This window comes from Dermacentor albipictus, chromosome 3 (genome assembly GCF_038994185.2).
Source record: "Dermacentor albipictus isolate Rhodes 1998 colony chromosome 3, USDA_Dalb.pri_finalv2, whole genome shotgun sequence".
Lineage (NCBI taxonomy): Eukaryota > Metazoa > Arthropoda > Arachnida > Ixodida > Ixodidae > Dermacentor > Dermacentor albipictus.
The window spans coordinates 65,162,425-65,176,450 of record NC_091823.1 but is presented as its reverse complement, the minus strand read 5'-3'; the positions used below and the strand labels follow the sequence as shown (position 1 = coordinate 65,176,450).

The 14,026-nt window shown below is 43.7% G+C and overlaps 1 protein-coding gene across 1 annotated transcript; it reads left to right on the top strand.

Annotated features, from left to right (window-relative positions):
- The first annotated feature begins 855 nt into the window (after positions 1-855).
- Positions 856-12,159, top strand: LOC135905520 (solute carrier family 22 member 4-like). Its single transcript, XM_065436460.2, has 2 exons — positions 856-1,271; positions 9,980-12,159. The coding sequence occupies exons 1-2, from the start codon at positions 885-887 to the stop codon at positions 11,456-11,458; spliced, it is 1,866 nt and encodes a 621-aa protein (XP_065292532.2). The 5' UTR covers positions 856-884; the 3' UTR covers positions 11,459-12,159.
- The last annotated feature ends 1,867 nt before the right edge of the window (positions 12,160-14,026 follow it).

The window sequence follows — 14,026 nt, the reverse complement described above, 5'->3', positions numbered from 1 at the left end:
CTGGATTTCTAGCTGTAGTGTTAGCCTTACCCAAGCTAAATTCATCAATATCGACTGTAGACATAATAACGAATTCTTTATCTTTATGTACATCGCTCACAACAAATAGTTGTATTAATCTTTTACGTACACTTCATTTTCTAGTGCCTGCCCATATAAATTTAATTAGGTTACTTTGGGTGAGTGGGCATAAGGGATAATTCGTGAACGAAATGGCTTGCAGTCTCACGAGACCGGCCCTTAATGACCCTGTACTATCATTACTTCGCACGTAATGATAGTACGAAGTAATGATAGCCTACATAACAACCGCTAGATTCAGGAGATATGCAATTGCGCTAGACTTTATGAACCCAGTGACAGCACATTTTTCAGAATATCGACACCTCCTATTCCCTTGGCACAAAAATTTCTTTCACATAAGAAAAACTGAAATAATTTTTACTTGATTACGATGTATCATACCAGTATTAAACGTTTATCGTCCCAGGGCTGGTCAGAAACCCTCCCCTGTGTGCCCAATTTGTGCAGAAGACGAGACCATAGATCATTTTTTTTTTATTCTGCGGTCGTTTTCCTTTTTTTAAGGAAAACATTTCAGAACCAACGACGTTCAGGCAACTTGTTTTATATGTTTCCATTCTAAATATTTTTTCTCTAGGAGCCTCCTCTCTTTGAAACTACCACAGGGATGTTTGCTCAGCCGTAGAGAAATTCATAGTTGTTTCAAGGTGATTCTCTTAAATTCTTCAAACATCCTTTTCAACCTGACACTTTTACAAATTTTCGTATTAACAAAATCTTCCCAAATCCACCCAAATCTCGCACAATCCTCAGCAGTGGGTACGCGCCATCGTAGAAGGCTATCCTATCCTATCCTATTCATGAGTAGAGAAGAAGTAGTGGAAGAAGAAGAAGAAGAAGATCTGGGCTTGGCCATGGAATTGTTGATTGGTCTGTTCTCTGCAAAACGGCTAGCACGCGTCGACCTGAAGAGTAGCGAGTGCTTTGACTGCAACGACCTCTTCGGCAACGGCCTGTTCCAGAAGGGCATCGCCTTCGTCACCGTGGTCAGCGTGCTAGCCGTCCACTGTCACACGCTGACATTCCCGCTCGTCGCTGGGGACGTGGACCACTGGTGTCGGAAGCCCGCCGATGTCAACATGTCTATGGACGCCTGGAAGAACGCCACCGTGCCCCTGGAACCAGATGGGCGGTTCAGCCGCTGCAACGTCTACGACAGGCACGGCGATCCCAACAGCACCCAAACGGTTCGTACTTCATTTATACCGGTCATCAAGGGTATCACACAGGCGGACCTAATATCTTCAGTGTTATTCAATACAATCTTGCAACATGTATTTAAGATGATAAATATGGAATGATTAAGGATAAGGATCAGTAGAGAATATCTCGGCAACTTGCTGTCCCCTTCGTTTCTAGGCCACAGGCCGGGCGTAGTGGATAAAGTGCATAGTTTATTTTCTACGGTTACATGAGAACTGATAGTGAGAACTATCAAGTATCATGATAGTGCGAACTACGATTACATGAGAGCTATAGGTGGCCAGATAGTCAATCCTACGCAGGCAAGCACACAGCTAAGTGGAATGTCTGCCACGCGCAGTACCAACAGATTACTACTGTACTTGTGCCCCAGCCTACTCGCAGACTTGCTGCCGCAACAAATAAAGATCGCTCCTGCAGGGGCACTAACAATCGGCTGTTAGCAGATGGCAATGCCTTCTTCAGCAACATTAGGAAGGACAAGGTATACAAATGATCGAGGGGCTGATCGAGCAAACTCTGTGGTTGGGTCGAAGGATTAATATGATAAATAGTAAGGTAATGTTCAGTAGCCGAGCAAATAAGTGGAAAATAGTAATTCGTAGTAGACCTCTTGAAGCAGGACAGGAATAATTTTACGAACGAATAGTAGTCACAAGGGACCCAGATCATGTGAAGAAAACCACCAGAAGAGTATAAAAGAGTTAACTCGCATATACCGCAGGTATTATGAAATTATTAAAAGCTAGCTGCCGTTATGATTAAATATAGAAGTGTAAAATTCGCACTTCAAGGCCGTTGCCGTCTTGTATTTTGGCACCCTCGCCTGTGTATTTTATATGCTATAATTAGCCTACAATAAACTGAAACTTAAGAGTTTATAATTTATAACAGTGCTAACGCACTGGTTCAAATCTTGGACGACAACTAGGAAACTTTGAAAAAACTAAGGAAGGCGCAGTAAGCGATAGAACGGGAAGTGGTACGCAAGGTCGAGAGAGACGAAGAAAGAAGTATGAACACGAAAGAAAACGAACTCAGCTTATATTCCTGTTGAGGTAAGGATAAAGACATGATGCACGGCATGTCATGTGACACGCAGAACGGCTAGCTAGTCATGCATCAGAGTAACATAATTTTGCAATACCGGCAAGGGAACGAGGTACAGGACAGCATTGAAATGCGTGGCGTGATGAACTAAGGAAATTTACAGCTGTCAGGTGGTGTCGACAAGCGTAATGCACGGCGATTGGTGATCGCTTGAAAAGGCTTTCCTCAACAGTAGAATCATGGTTTGCTGGCAAAGGCCCGATGAATGCCTTGTCTCCTCAGCCTATTTTCATACCTGCCGGGCCGTTATCGATGGACGTCCGTCGGTGTTACTTGGGGACTCCAGCTAAAGACGTTGGGCACCTGTAACTTCATTTTTACACTTCCTGTTCCGCAGGTGTAGGCAAAACTAATCGATGTCGGAACGGTGTGTTCTCGTGAATCTTCGATAGACAAACCAAACCTTTAGACACTAACGAGAGCACATATATTTCTTTGGGAATTTATTTCTCTATTTAAGTTCGTTTGAACGTTGCTGTGGCGTGATATCTAGACTTCTCATCAACCATTGGTGTTTCAAGTTATCTGATGGCTCGTGGGGACTGAAAACCAAATATAATATAACGAAAGGCGTGCAATATAAACGGATGTAATAAAAATGCATAAAATGATGTTCAGCGATGGTGTTGAGAGACTTCGCAAATTGGATCTCTAATGCAAATAAAAAAAAATTCGTCCCTATATATAGTAAAGTTGTATTTGTTGTCATGGTTGCCTGATCGAGTTTATTCCAAAGGTGTTCATAAAGAAGTGCTAATGGCAGAAAGTGATTTAAACATTACATTCCTAAAGGCAACGTTGGTGCGCGCCCTGAAGTTTATGACAAAATTGCGAGCAACTAGATACGAAGCCTAACAAGATAGCGAAGGACATTTATGCTGCTGAAGGATGTATTTATCAGATAGGAGAACAAGGAGACATAAGTGACAAGGAAGGTGGTAACTTTCAACTAATTCGTCGCACACAGCGAGTATGTACACCAACCATCCCATTTGCAGTCGAAACAATTAATCCATGCGGCCACAATCGTTTGTCTGAAAGCTGGTTAGTAGTTGTGCAACTAGATTTCTTTTTTACGGAACACTCACTACTCTACGTGCAATTTTGGTTTCTGTCCTTCGCAGAATTTTAACCTTACGGAAACACGGATCGCATGTGTAGTTTTCCTATTTATTTATTTATTTATTTATTTATTTATTTATTTATTTATTTACCAATACTGCTGACTCCAGTGGGAGTCATTGCAGAGTGAGTAGCAAACGATGAATACATCATGTCTCTCAAACAGAGAGCAGAAAAGAAAATGAAAAATGATTACATATATACAATATGTGTACTTAAAAAAAGAAAGAAAAAAAGAAAAAGAAAAAAGAGCGCGTACAATGACCGATCAGTTGGTAAAATTTTTCAAAATTTTTGATGTCTTCCGTTTCAGCTGCGCGCGAACCTAAGTCATTCTACTCTATTATCGTTCGCGGGATGAAGGAATACTGAAGCACATTATTTTTTTGGCTGAAAGGGAACTACTGAAAGATTATGGCGCCTTCTAGTAGCACAACCTGTAGATTAATGCACATAGATGTGTCACTTTTAAGTGCCCTTTAATTATTTTGAACATAAAGCATTTTATTTCTCTCCGAGGTGTGCTCTATACCAGCTTTTGCCATCAATCCCGAAACCGATACTCTGCCATAGCGATTAAAAATAAATCTCACCGCTTTATTTCGAAATATTTCTAATCTGTTGATATGAACCTAAGTAGAAAGGTCCCATATAATATTAGCGTACTCAAGAATAGCTAAAATAAGAGCCTTGTATGCTGTAAGCTTTGTTTTTCGTGAGGAATTGCGAAGGGAACATTTCATGTAATGCAGCTCCGACATTGCCTGGTTAGTGAGTTGGGTTATGTGATTGTCACAACGCAGATTATTGCAAATATGAAGACCTAGATATTCATGCTGCATGACGCGTGATAGTATGCTTGCATCCATTATGTAATCAAATATCACACGCACCTTATTCGTTACAGAGATGACAACGCTACTACTGGCATTTGCCATGTGTGGCAGCACTGAAACAGTTGGTGAAGTTCTTTGGATAGTTGAAGCTGATCCTCAGTCGAGTTAACAGGATATAACGCACAGTCGTCCCCGTAAAGTCTGATTTTAGCATCATGTCCATCAACAATATCATTTATTTATAGAAGGAACAACAACGGGCCTAACACAGAACCTTGGGGAACACCTGAGACATCTGGAAGTAAATCTGAAGAGACCTTGTTAAAAATTACATATTGATACCTGGATGTTAAGTAAGACTGGATACAATTAGAAATCATGCTGTTTTTTAAGGTGCACGATAATTTAAGAAGTAGTAATTGGGTGTGAAAACTTATCAAATGCCTTGGCAAAATCCATAAACATAGCGTCAACTTGACAAGGATTATCTGTAGCTAAAGCAAATTCATGAACTACCTCAACTAGCTGTGTGATCGTGGAAAAAACATGCCTGAACTCATGCTGTATCGGCTATAAGACCATCTTAACGTTCAAGAATTCACTTACATGGTTGTATAGGATGTCTCCCAGTACTTTTCAACTTGTACAAATCAGAGCTATCAGCCTATGGTTAGTTATCTGATGTTTATCACCTTGTTTATGTAGAGGCTTTACTTTTGACTCTTTCCAGTCACCTGGTAAAACACCACTTGAAAGCAATTCATTAAATATTATGACAAGGTATTTAAAACACCATTCTGCGTAGCGCCTTAAAAATACGTTAGGTATCTCATTCGGACAAGGAGATCTCTTGTCGCAGAAACCTTAAAATAAATTAAGTTATTCGGCTTCCGATACTTCCAGTTTTCAACAGGAGGTAGATGTTTAAAATTGTCATATAGAGGCAAGTTTCCATTGTTGGTTATAAACAATGATATAAAATGTTCGTTAAATGCACTGGCAATTACAATAGCACCAGAAGTAGAAGCGTTGTTTACAGTAAAGTTATTATTATTAGACAGGAAGAGTTTTATAAATCTCCAAAAGTTCACTGGAGACTCTAATCATCCGGCTAATCCGGACATTATAAAAGATGTCCTTTTGTTCTCGAAGCTTATTCTTAAGTTCATGAGTCATGCTTGCAATATGAATTTGTGTAATTGTGCTATGATGGCATGTTCTCGAGAATTTTTTTTTACGTTTGATTTTTCTTTTTAGGTGAATGATGTCTCTCGTAATCCAAGAATTAGACATGTTAGTTTTTTACTTCTAAGTGGTACGAATAGTTGTATACAAGCATGAACTGTATTCTTAAACTTTAACCACAGAGAATCGACATCACACGTACCAACACTGCAAAAGAAATTGTCGTAAAAAGGTTCTAATCTTTTCAATACACAAACATTATCAGCCTTTGAGAAGTAACGAAATTATGTAGACTTAATAGGTTTCTTTCATTTTCAAAGAAGAGAACTGTAGAAATACCGTTTTGTGACCCGATATCCCATCAACCACATCACATTCAATGGTTCCTGGGATGTTACTTCGGACAAAAACAAGATCAAGAACAGATTTAACCTCGCCATGTACGTTCGTGTGTTTATGAACCGGTTGTCTTAGGTCAAAACAGAAAGCATTGTCAATAAGTTCTTGATTATTGACAACATCGTTATTTGCGGCTGTGAAGGTGCTCCAGTCAATGCCAGGCAAACTGAAATCACCATAGAAGATCAGTGTAGTGCCACGCCACGTAATAGAAGCGATAAACGTTTTCAACTCTTCGAACACTTTCACACCTTCACCCGATGGTCTGTAAACCACTCCTACTATTATACGTTGGCATTCGAAAAACAACTTACAAAACATGACCTCGACTGCAGGCGGCTCAACAATGTGTACATCTTTTAGGCGCTTCCTAAAAAGCAAGGCTACGCCCCAACCCTTAGTATTATCGTGCCTCCGTACACCAAAATGGGAAGGAATAAATTCCCTGTCAAAGACACCGTCATAGAGCCACGTTTTGGTAAGCGTGATAACGTGACGTTCGTGGATTAAAGATAATGCTCTAAGTCAAGTCCCTTGCACACGACGCTCTTATAGTTTACATTCAAAAATTTTAGTGAAGAACAATCAGGAAGTCATTGTGTTTTTATATTGTTAACACGACAGTCTTATCATCAGTGGACTCATCTAAGGCGTACAAAGTCTCATTTACTGATACCTTGTCGTGAACAACTCTCACCCGATCATAGCGCTCTCAGTTTCCGCTGGTACACTTCCACGATTTTTTTCTTATGCTTCGTACTTTTCGCGAGTAGTGTTCTGTCACATACATATCTGAATTTCTTTAGTTTGCCACGATTTTTTAGAATAAGGAGTTTTCCCCTGTAATCGAGCAACATAAAAATAATGGATAATGGGTCTTGTTCTATTTGGACGTTTCGGTCCAATAATGTGACATCTTTCAATACCAGCTACATTAACTTCAAGCGTTTCTTGAAAAATATTTTTGTGGCACTCTCACAAAATGACGCCAATGTTTCGTCTGCAGGCTCGCGAACCGTGAATAATAATGTTATTTCTCCTGCTATACGACTTCCAAGGTCGTCAACTTTACCAGCAATAAATGCTGCACTTTTCTCTACCTTCGTTACTTCAGATTCGACAGATGCCACTTGCTCATGAACACCAGTCATTCGCGTGACCGATGCCTATAAAGAATCCAGTCTGTCCTTGTATTCTACTAACGATTCCTGTAAACTTGTTTGTGTTGCGCTGAAGTCGTTCATGCGATGAATAATTTCGTTTTGACCTTCGAGAACTGGAAGTTGTAGATCATCATCACTTAAACGCTCCTCTTTCACACTGTGTAATTGCCCTACCTGCTTGTCGTCATCAGGCCCTGGATTCTGTTCTACGTCACGCCGCGTTTGCAACATATACAGAAGCACATAGAACAAGAAAGTGCACTCTTTAGCTTCCATGGGCAAGGCAGCATAAGAAAAGCATCATTACTCAAAAACATTTAGCACCACTAAGGTAACTAACCTGCACGAAGAAAAAGACAGGCTTCTTCAGAATCGTTGCAGAAACGCTGCCGCCTTGCCCACTGAAGACGCACGGGGATGGCGGCAGGTTTAAATGTCCTGGGCCAGATGACGTCACATGGAAGATGGCGATAAAGTCGATGCTTAGTGCACACTGGGCACTCGGCTGCTCAATGAAACTGCAGTAGTTCCTGCCGGCGGCATTGTTGTCCCCATCGGCAAGGAAGACAAAGGAATCGATGGCCTGGTAAAGACAGTGGCCTGATGCAGATGCATGTGGGGCTACAGCTGTAGTCGAAACCTGCACTAGGAAAAAGACTTGTTCAGCATCGTTGCAGACACGCTGCCGCCTTATCAACTCCACAACAAAGCAAATGTTATGGTATAGTCATCTGGGAGAGTTGGTCAAAATTCAAGTTAGTGGATGCTTTGCGTTGCGTTCACGTCATGAAGACAAGAGTGTATTATTGTATTTGAAGTTTAGCCTCGGTATCACGTCGTTAAATTCAACGGGACTGATCATGTGTAAGGTAAAATCTCTATTACTTACTCGCAGGACTTTCAAAGTAAAGCTTAACATGTTTTTCCTCTTTACCTGACGGACGTGCATAAATGAGCCTTACGCATGGTCACGTAGGGAGGGTATCTGGGCCGGCTAACGTCCGTATAGTGAACAAATAAAGATGACGGCGCTGCAAGGTTTCGTATGGGGGAAGTACCTGGGCTGGCTAACGTCCGTAAAGTGAACGAAAACATAACGAACCGTAGTACGGCGCAGAAGAAAGAAAGGACGCGTGATTTCACCGCGTGCCGCACCTGCGCAGTGTGGGTGTGCACCCGCACTGGCCACCGTTTCTGCCGGCTGCGTCTGCTGTCGTTTGCTATCAATATAACGACGTGGCAGTTGTGGTAGGAAAACACAGGCATGTGCGCCGTAGTAGGCGCCGCGGTGTGTAAGAACCGGAATGCGCATAGCAGAGGTTCGAGTTTCACCGGGGTGAATCCGAAATTCAAGAGAATGTTTCTGGACGCTCAGTTTGGCCATAGTTGCTCGGTCTCTGATTGTCAGCTTCGCTGGCTAATCTGCGGCCATATGATTGGTTCGACCCAAAAGTTTTCTTTTTCTTTTACAACCATATCAGTTTGTGGTTTTATGTCCACGTATGAATAATAGGTGTGAGAATGATGGGGGATCTATTTGGAGTATATAGCACTAGGGAGGACAATTATTGTGAGGGAATGTCTTTGTTGAAGCTTAGTGGGCCTTCCTAATTTGGTTGCCCCGACTAGGATATAGCCCCACTGACTCTTGGCATATTTTGCCGGTCTCAGACGACACTTAAGCCTGAAAAATATAGTGGACTGGACGAGGGTTCGAGCTTGCTACCTTCAGATTCGAGGTTCGGTGATCTACCTCTGCTTCACGCTACCACCGTTTATTTAGTACGTTTATCTATCAGTAACTCACAGGGGTCCGTGATCATGAGAACACAAATTACAGATGAATAAAAATGGGTTCGAGTACATAGAGCAGGCATTACCAAATATTTACGGGAAGCTTACCACTATCGTTCAAAGGAAAAGTGCACAATCATTGCATTCTACCTGTGCTAAAACATGGGACACAAACATTGAGCTTAACAAAAAAGATCGAGAACAAGTTAAGGACCATGCAAAGAGCGATGAAACGAAAACTCTTAAGCGTAACGTTAACAGACAGGAAAAGAGCGCTGTGGATCAGAGAGCAAACGGTGATAGCCGATATTCTAGTGGACACTAGGATACAAAAATGTAGCTTGGCTGGCCATGCATTGTGTAGGGCAGACAACAGATGGACCATTAGAGTTAGTAGAACGGGTGTGAAAAAAAGGGACGCGCATCCGGGGACGGCAGAAAATTAGGTGGGGTGATGAAATAAGGAAATCTGCAGGCGCAAGTTGGAATCAGCTAGCGCAAGACTGGAGTAATTGGAGGTCATTTCGTCCTCAAGTGGAAATAAAAATAGGCTGCTGCCACCGATAGTAATGATGATGATGGTGATGATGATGATTATTAATATTAATATTCGTATGTGCGCCTGTTGCCGGCAGCGGCAGACCCAACGCTCCTGATGATGGTGCGACAGATTTTCGAATAAATCGGAGATTCTTTTGTGTTCCACTGTAAGCGCGTTCGGAAAAAACAGCATTGCAAAATATGTCTTTATGGTCGCCGAAAAAAAACAACCTCACCTGCACTAGTCATCTTTAAAGAACCTTGAACAATGGTAATGAGGGGCAGCCGGTTTGGATAAGGCATCCAAGTGCTAGAGCATTGTAATTTACAATATACATTACCTTCAGTGCCACAGCGTCTGCTATATGTCATAGTCACCGCTGCAAGAAAATCGGAAGGATTTCGCAATGACACCAGCTCTTGGGTTGATCTTTCGTTTCCATGGAACAAACTGGTTCATGTTGAACAGCAATGCAGTGACCTGCATATAGGCTCTGGTTAGACTTCATAATGCCGTGACGTGAAATCTGCTCGCGTGTGCAGGTCCAGTGTCTCGAGTGGGACTACGACCCGGAGAGAGCGGACGAGACCCTAGTGAGCCGCTGGAACTTGGTGTGCGACAGGCGCCCCCTAGTCGGCGTTGCCAACGCTGTCTACAGCGCAGGCGCTCTGGTCGGCATGTTTTGGGCGGCTTACATGGCCGAGCACATTGGGCGCAAGCTCGTCGTCCTGTCATCCGCCACCGCCTTGCTGGCCGGAACCGTAGGGATCACTTTCGCAGACACTTATGCAATGTACGTGATGACGCGGTTCGTCAATTCGGCAGCCGTGAGCACCGTCGCCGTTATCTCAATCATCCTCCTGGTTGAAGTGTCGCCAGACGACCGCAGAGTACTGTATTCCAGCGTTTCTGCGGGCGCGGGACTGACGCTCGCCGACCTTTTGTTCGACACGCTAAAGCAAGTGCACATGAGCTGGCGTCTGCTGCAAGCTTCCATGTTGGTGCCGACTGTGCTGGTAGCAAGCGCCTTCTTTCTGGTCGAGGAGTCTCCGCGATGGCTAGTCTTCAAGCACGACCTAAAGACAGCCGAAGCCGTGATGTTAGCGGCCGCGAAGACCAATGGCTTCTCCCTTCCCACCACGGCGGCCATGATAGTGAAGATCAAGAACGAGATAGTCAGGAACCAGGAAGCGTTGCAGGCACAAGCGCCATTGCCCCACGATGTCAACGTCCAACACAGCGTGTTCATCATGACCGTGTGCTACATGTCTATAACATTCGCCTTCTACACCGTCCTGAAATCATCGGCGCTAAAGGGCGATGCCTGGGTACGCTGGAACGCTTTGGTCATCCAAGTTTTATGCTACTATTTGATGACATGGGCGATCAGGCGGTTCACTCCGCGGCGGGTGGTCACCGCCTATTTTTTGGCGCTGGGCGGGTTCGGTCTCTTCATGAGCGCCAGCATTGACGTAGCTCTGGCACCCTCACTAGTTAGCCAGCTATGCTACGCTGCTGCGAGAGGTTGCGTTTTCGTGGCGTTGACTGTGAATTGGTGCTACGCCGCGGAACTATTTCCAACACCGCTGCGCAGTGCCGCGCTATGCTGGATCTTTGCGTGCGGTCGAGTAGGCGCTGTGGTGGCATCTGTACTATCCGCCCTCCATGACGTCGGCACGGAGAACATCGAACTGGTCGTTATGGCTGCCTTAGCCTTCGCCTCAGCCATGGCGTTCCAGTACCTTCCGGAGGACTCTGACACAGTATCTATCAGTAGGACGCCAGCTCTGAGGTGCATCAAAGGGTCAAGCGCGGAAAAGCTAGACATGAACCACATGAAGACGTCTCTACAACCTGCGCAATATGCGAAAAAGACGACGGCTCGCAAGCAGAAACGCATCCAATCTCCCAGCACCCCATCGAGGTCTCTGAGACCTTGCACCCAGGCCGGATCTGCAACCCCTGCAGCATCGGCAGGTTCAAAAACTCCTACGACGAATGTTTCAACCGCTCTAAAATAGCGCAGACACTACGTTGCTGGATCTTGCCGTCAACCTTCTCTCTCTTATTTTTTTTTTTGCATGCGCGGGGTCAACACACAGGCAAGAGTGGCCGCGCTTTGTTTTCCTGTGCGCGTTTATATGCACATTGTTTAGAAGTGGGGGATTTGAAAAATCAGTTCCGGAAATTGTAGCTTTTAGCGGCTGTCGTTTTCACTGTTACGTGAGCTGAAGCCAGTAACGTGTTCTTATTTTTTTTTGATCGTACAGGCCACATTCATGGCTTAAGAAGGTCTTCCACGCCTGCTTGTGGCGCTTAGCAGACCGTAAGCTTAGTGCAACAGGTTTTTTTTTTTTTGAGAAACAACTTTGGGGCTACTAGAATCACATGTTGACTTCTTCACTGTGGCAAGGCGAGTTAGATGTATCACCGCTTTCTTTTTAAAAGTTTTGTTTTGTAATGACGTGCGAACATCACTTTAGTTGATCATAACAACGTACACGAGGAGAATATGCAGTACGGATCGTTGATGCCGTTGGCTGTAAAAAGCCATGCATGTCTCTTGAATCGAATAGTCCACGGCTAGTATTTTACATCGCAGTAATTGTCGCTGTGAATTAGCGATGTCTGTGCGCAGGCAAGCGACAAGTAAAACGAAGTGAACCTGCAAGATCAAACGCATGCTTCTTTAGATGTGTTCTCCTAAGCCTTTAAGAGGTAAAAGATAGCTATTTGTTGTCTTTTTCAATTCTCTTCCCAGTAGGCTTCGCTAATGTCGACACGTTTGATTTGTCATTGGCACTTTTCGGAAGGTCCAAACGTCACAACCTTTGATGACTAGACTGTTGCATTGCACCTTTGAGAGAGGACAGTGAAAATGCCGTGTTCGCAACTTGTTATTTGGCAGCTTCAAGTTGCAACGCGTCCGCGAAGGCAAGAGCTAACTCCCAAGGGGTCTCAAAATTATTTAAATAAATAAATAAATAAATAAATAAATAAATAAATAAATAAATAAATAAATAAATAAATAAATAAATAAATAAATAAATAAAAAATGGTGTCGAATCTACGCTGTGAAGGTGGTTTGACTGCGAACCTGTAAACGATAACTAGAACGATTACCCATTGCGATCTAGGTTAAAATTATGCAAGCGGGGACATGCACATGCACTTTACCTAATTATTAGCCCAAGACGTTTCTACAGCCTGCGATTTCGCTTGCGCCACTACTTCGTGCACCTACAAAGAACGGACCAGTGAGAAGAGAATTTTACCGCGCCTCGTATGCCCGCTGCTCTTCAGGAGTCTTCATACGTACGTGTCACAGCACAAATCATTTAATAGGTGTATTCTTCCTTTACATACGAAAGTGTCTTTACGTCACTCACTGATTCGCATGCTACAGTCAAGCTGTCGTCGCCGCGGGAGCTTACGCAGCAGTAATGTTTATCGGGAAGCGTATATATGCGGGGAGCGCATTGCACGTAGACGCAGGAGCGCCTTATCATCTGTTATGTGGTTCGGATGCTTGTTTTGAGCTTGTTCTGTTTTTAAACGTACGCTATTCTGTATGTTGTATGCGTTATTCCAACGAATGTATGCGCTGTTCGCGTCACTTTGCCGAGTGCTTGCAGCCTCTGCCTTGCGAAGTATGAGCCATTGCATGTGGAAGTACGAACCATTATTGATGATAGCCTGCTGTCGACGTTACGCCACGAAGAAATCCCGGCATCCTACCCATAGAAAGCTTCGCTGTAATAAAATAAATAAATAAATAAATAAATAAATAAATAAATAAATAAATAAATAAATAAATAAATAAATGGTTGGCGGCGCATTGATCCTGTGGAGATGACTGGCGACGGTAATACGACTAGCGTTCTTTCTCGCGACACGTGTTTAATTAGTGAAGGATTCTTTGATGGTGGAGTTAACGAGACAGAGAGGTTTGTATGATTCATCCGATTGCCGAATGTTTGTTTATTGTCGTCGGGTTGGTTTGTATTTAGATTTCTAAATAGAAAAAAGAACTGCGGCAGAAACCTTCTCACGATGACTGGCGACGGTAATGCGTGTTACATTGAATCAATATAGCGGCACAATTTATTGCGACCGTCAAAATGAGTTATATATGAGGCGCATACTGCAGCGGTATTCTTCTGCGCTTTGCTAAGAATTACACTTAGTGCCATCTAGCGCTGCCACCGGGAAGCCTGCGCGTTGTCTCCGAAATGCATGGTGCGTCGGTGCGTGCAAACACTGAGAAACACGTCATGCGGCACCCGGCGTCCTCTCTCGCGCTTCTTTGTGGACACGCTGTGCCATCTGTTGGCGCTGCCGAGAAGTCCGCGCATGGCCTCCGAGACGAGAAGCGTCGCGTGCCGGTGCCTGCGAACGCTGAAAATGATTTCCTCGCATGCCGCGCACTCAGTGGCACATACTGAGCGACCCCAACTTGGCAAGAGCTTCGCTGAAGAGCGGAACGTACCCTGTGCCATTATGACGCAGCTCGCTAAAGCGTTTGCGTGAAATACATTCATTGAAAGTTGCCACATATGCACTAAATTTGTGTGGCAGCCTGCTAATGT

Excerpts from the sequence above, each read along its gene's own strand:
- LOC135905520 (XM_065436460.2), top strand. The coding sequence starts at position 885 with ATGAGTAGAGAAGAAGTAGTGGAAGAAGAAGAAGAAGAAGATCTGGGC. Across the intron at positions 1,272-9,979 it reads ATCCCAACAGCACCCAAACG|GTCCAGTGTCTCGAGTGGGA; the intron begins GTTCGTACTTCA and ends TCGCGTGTGCAG.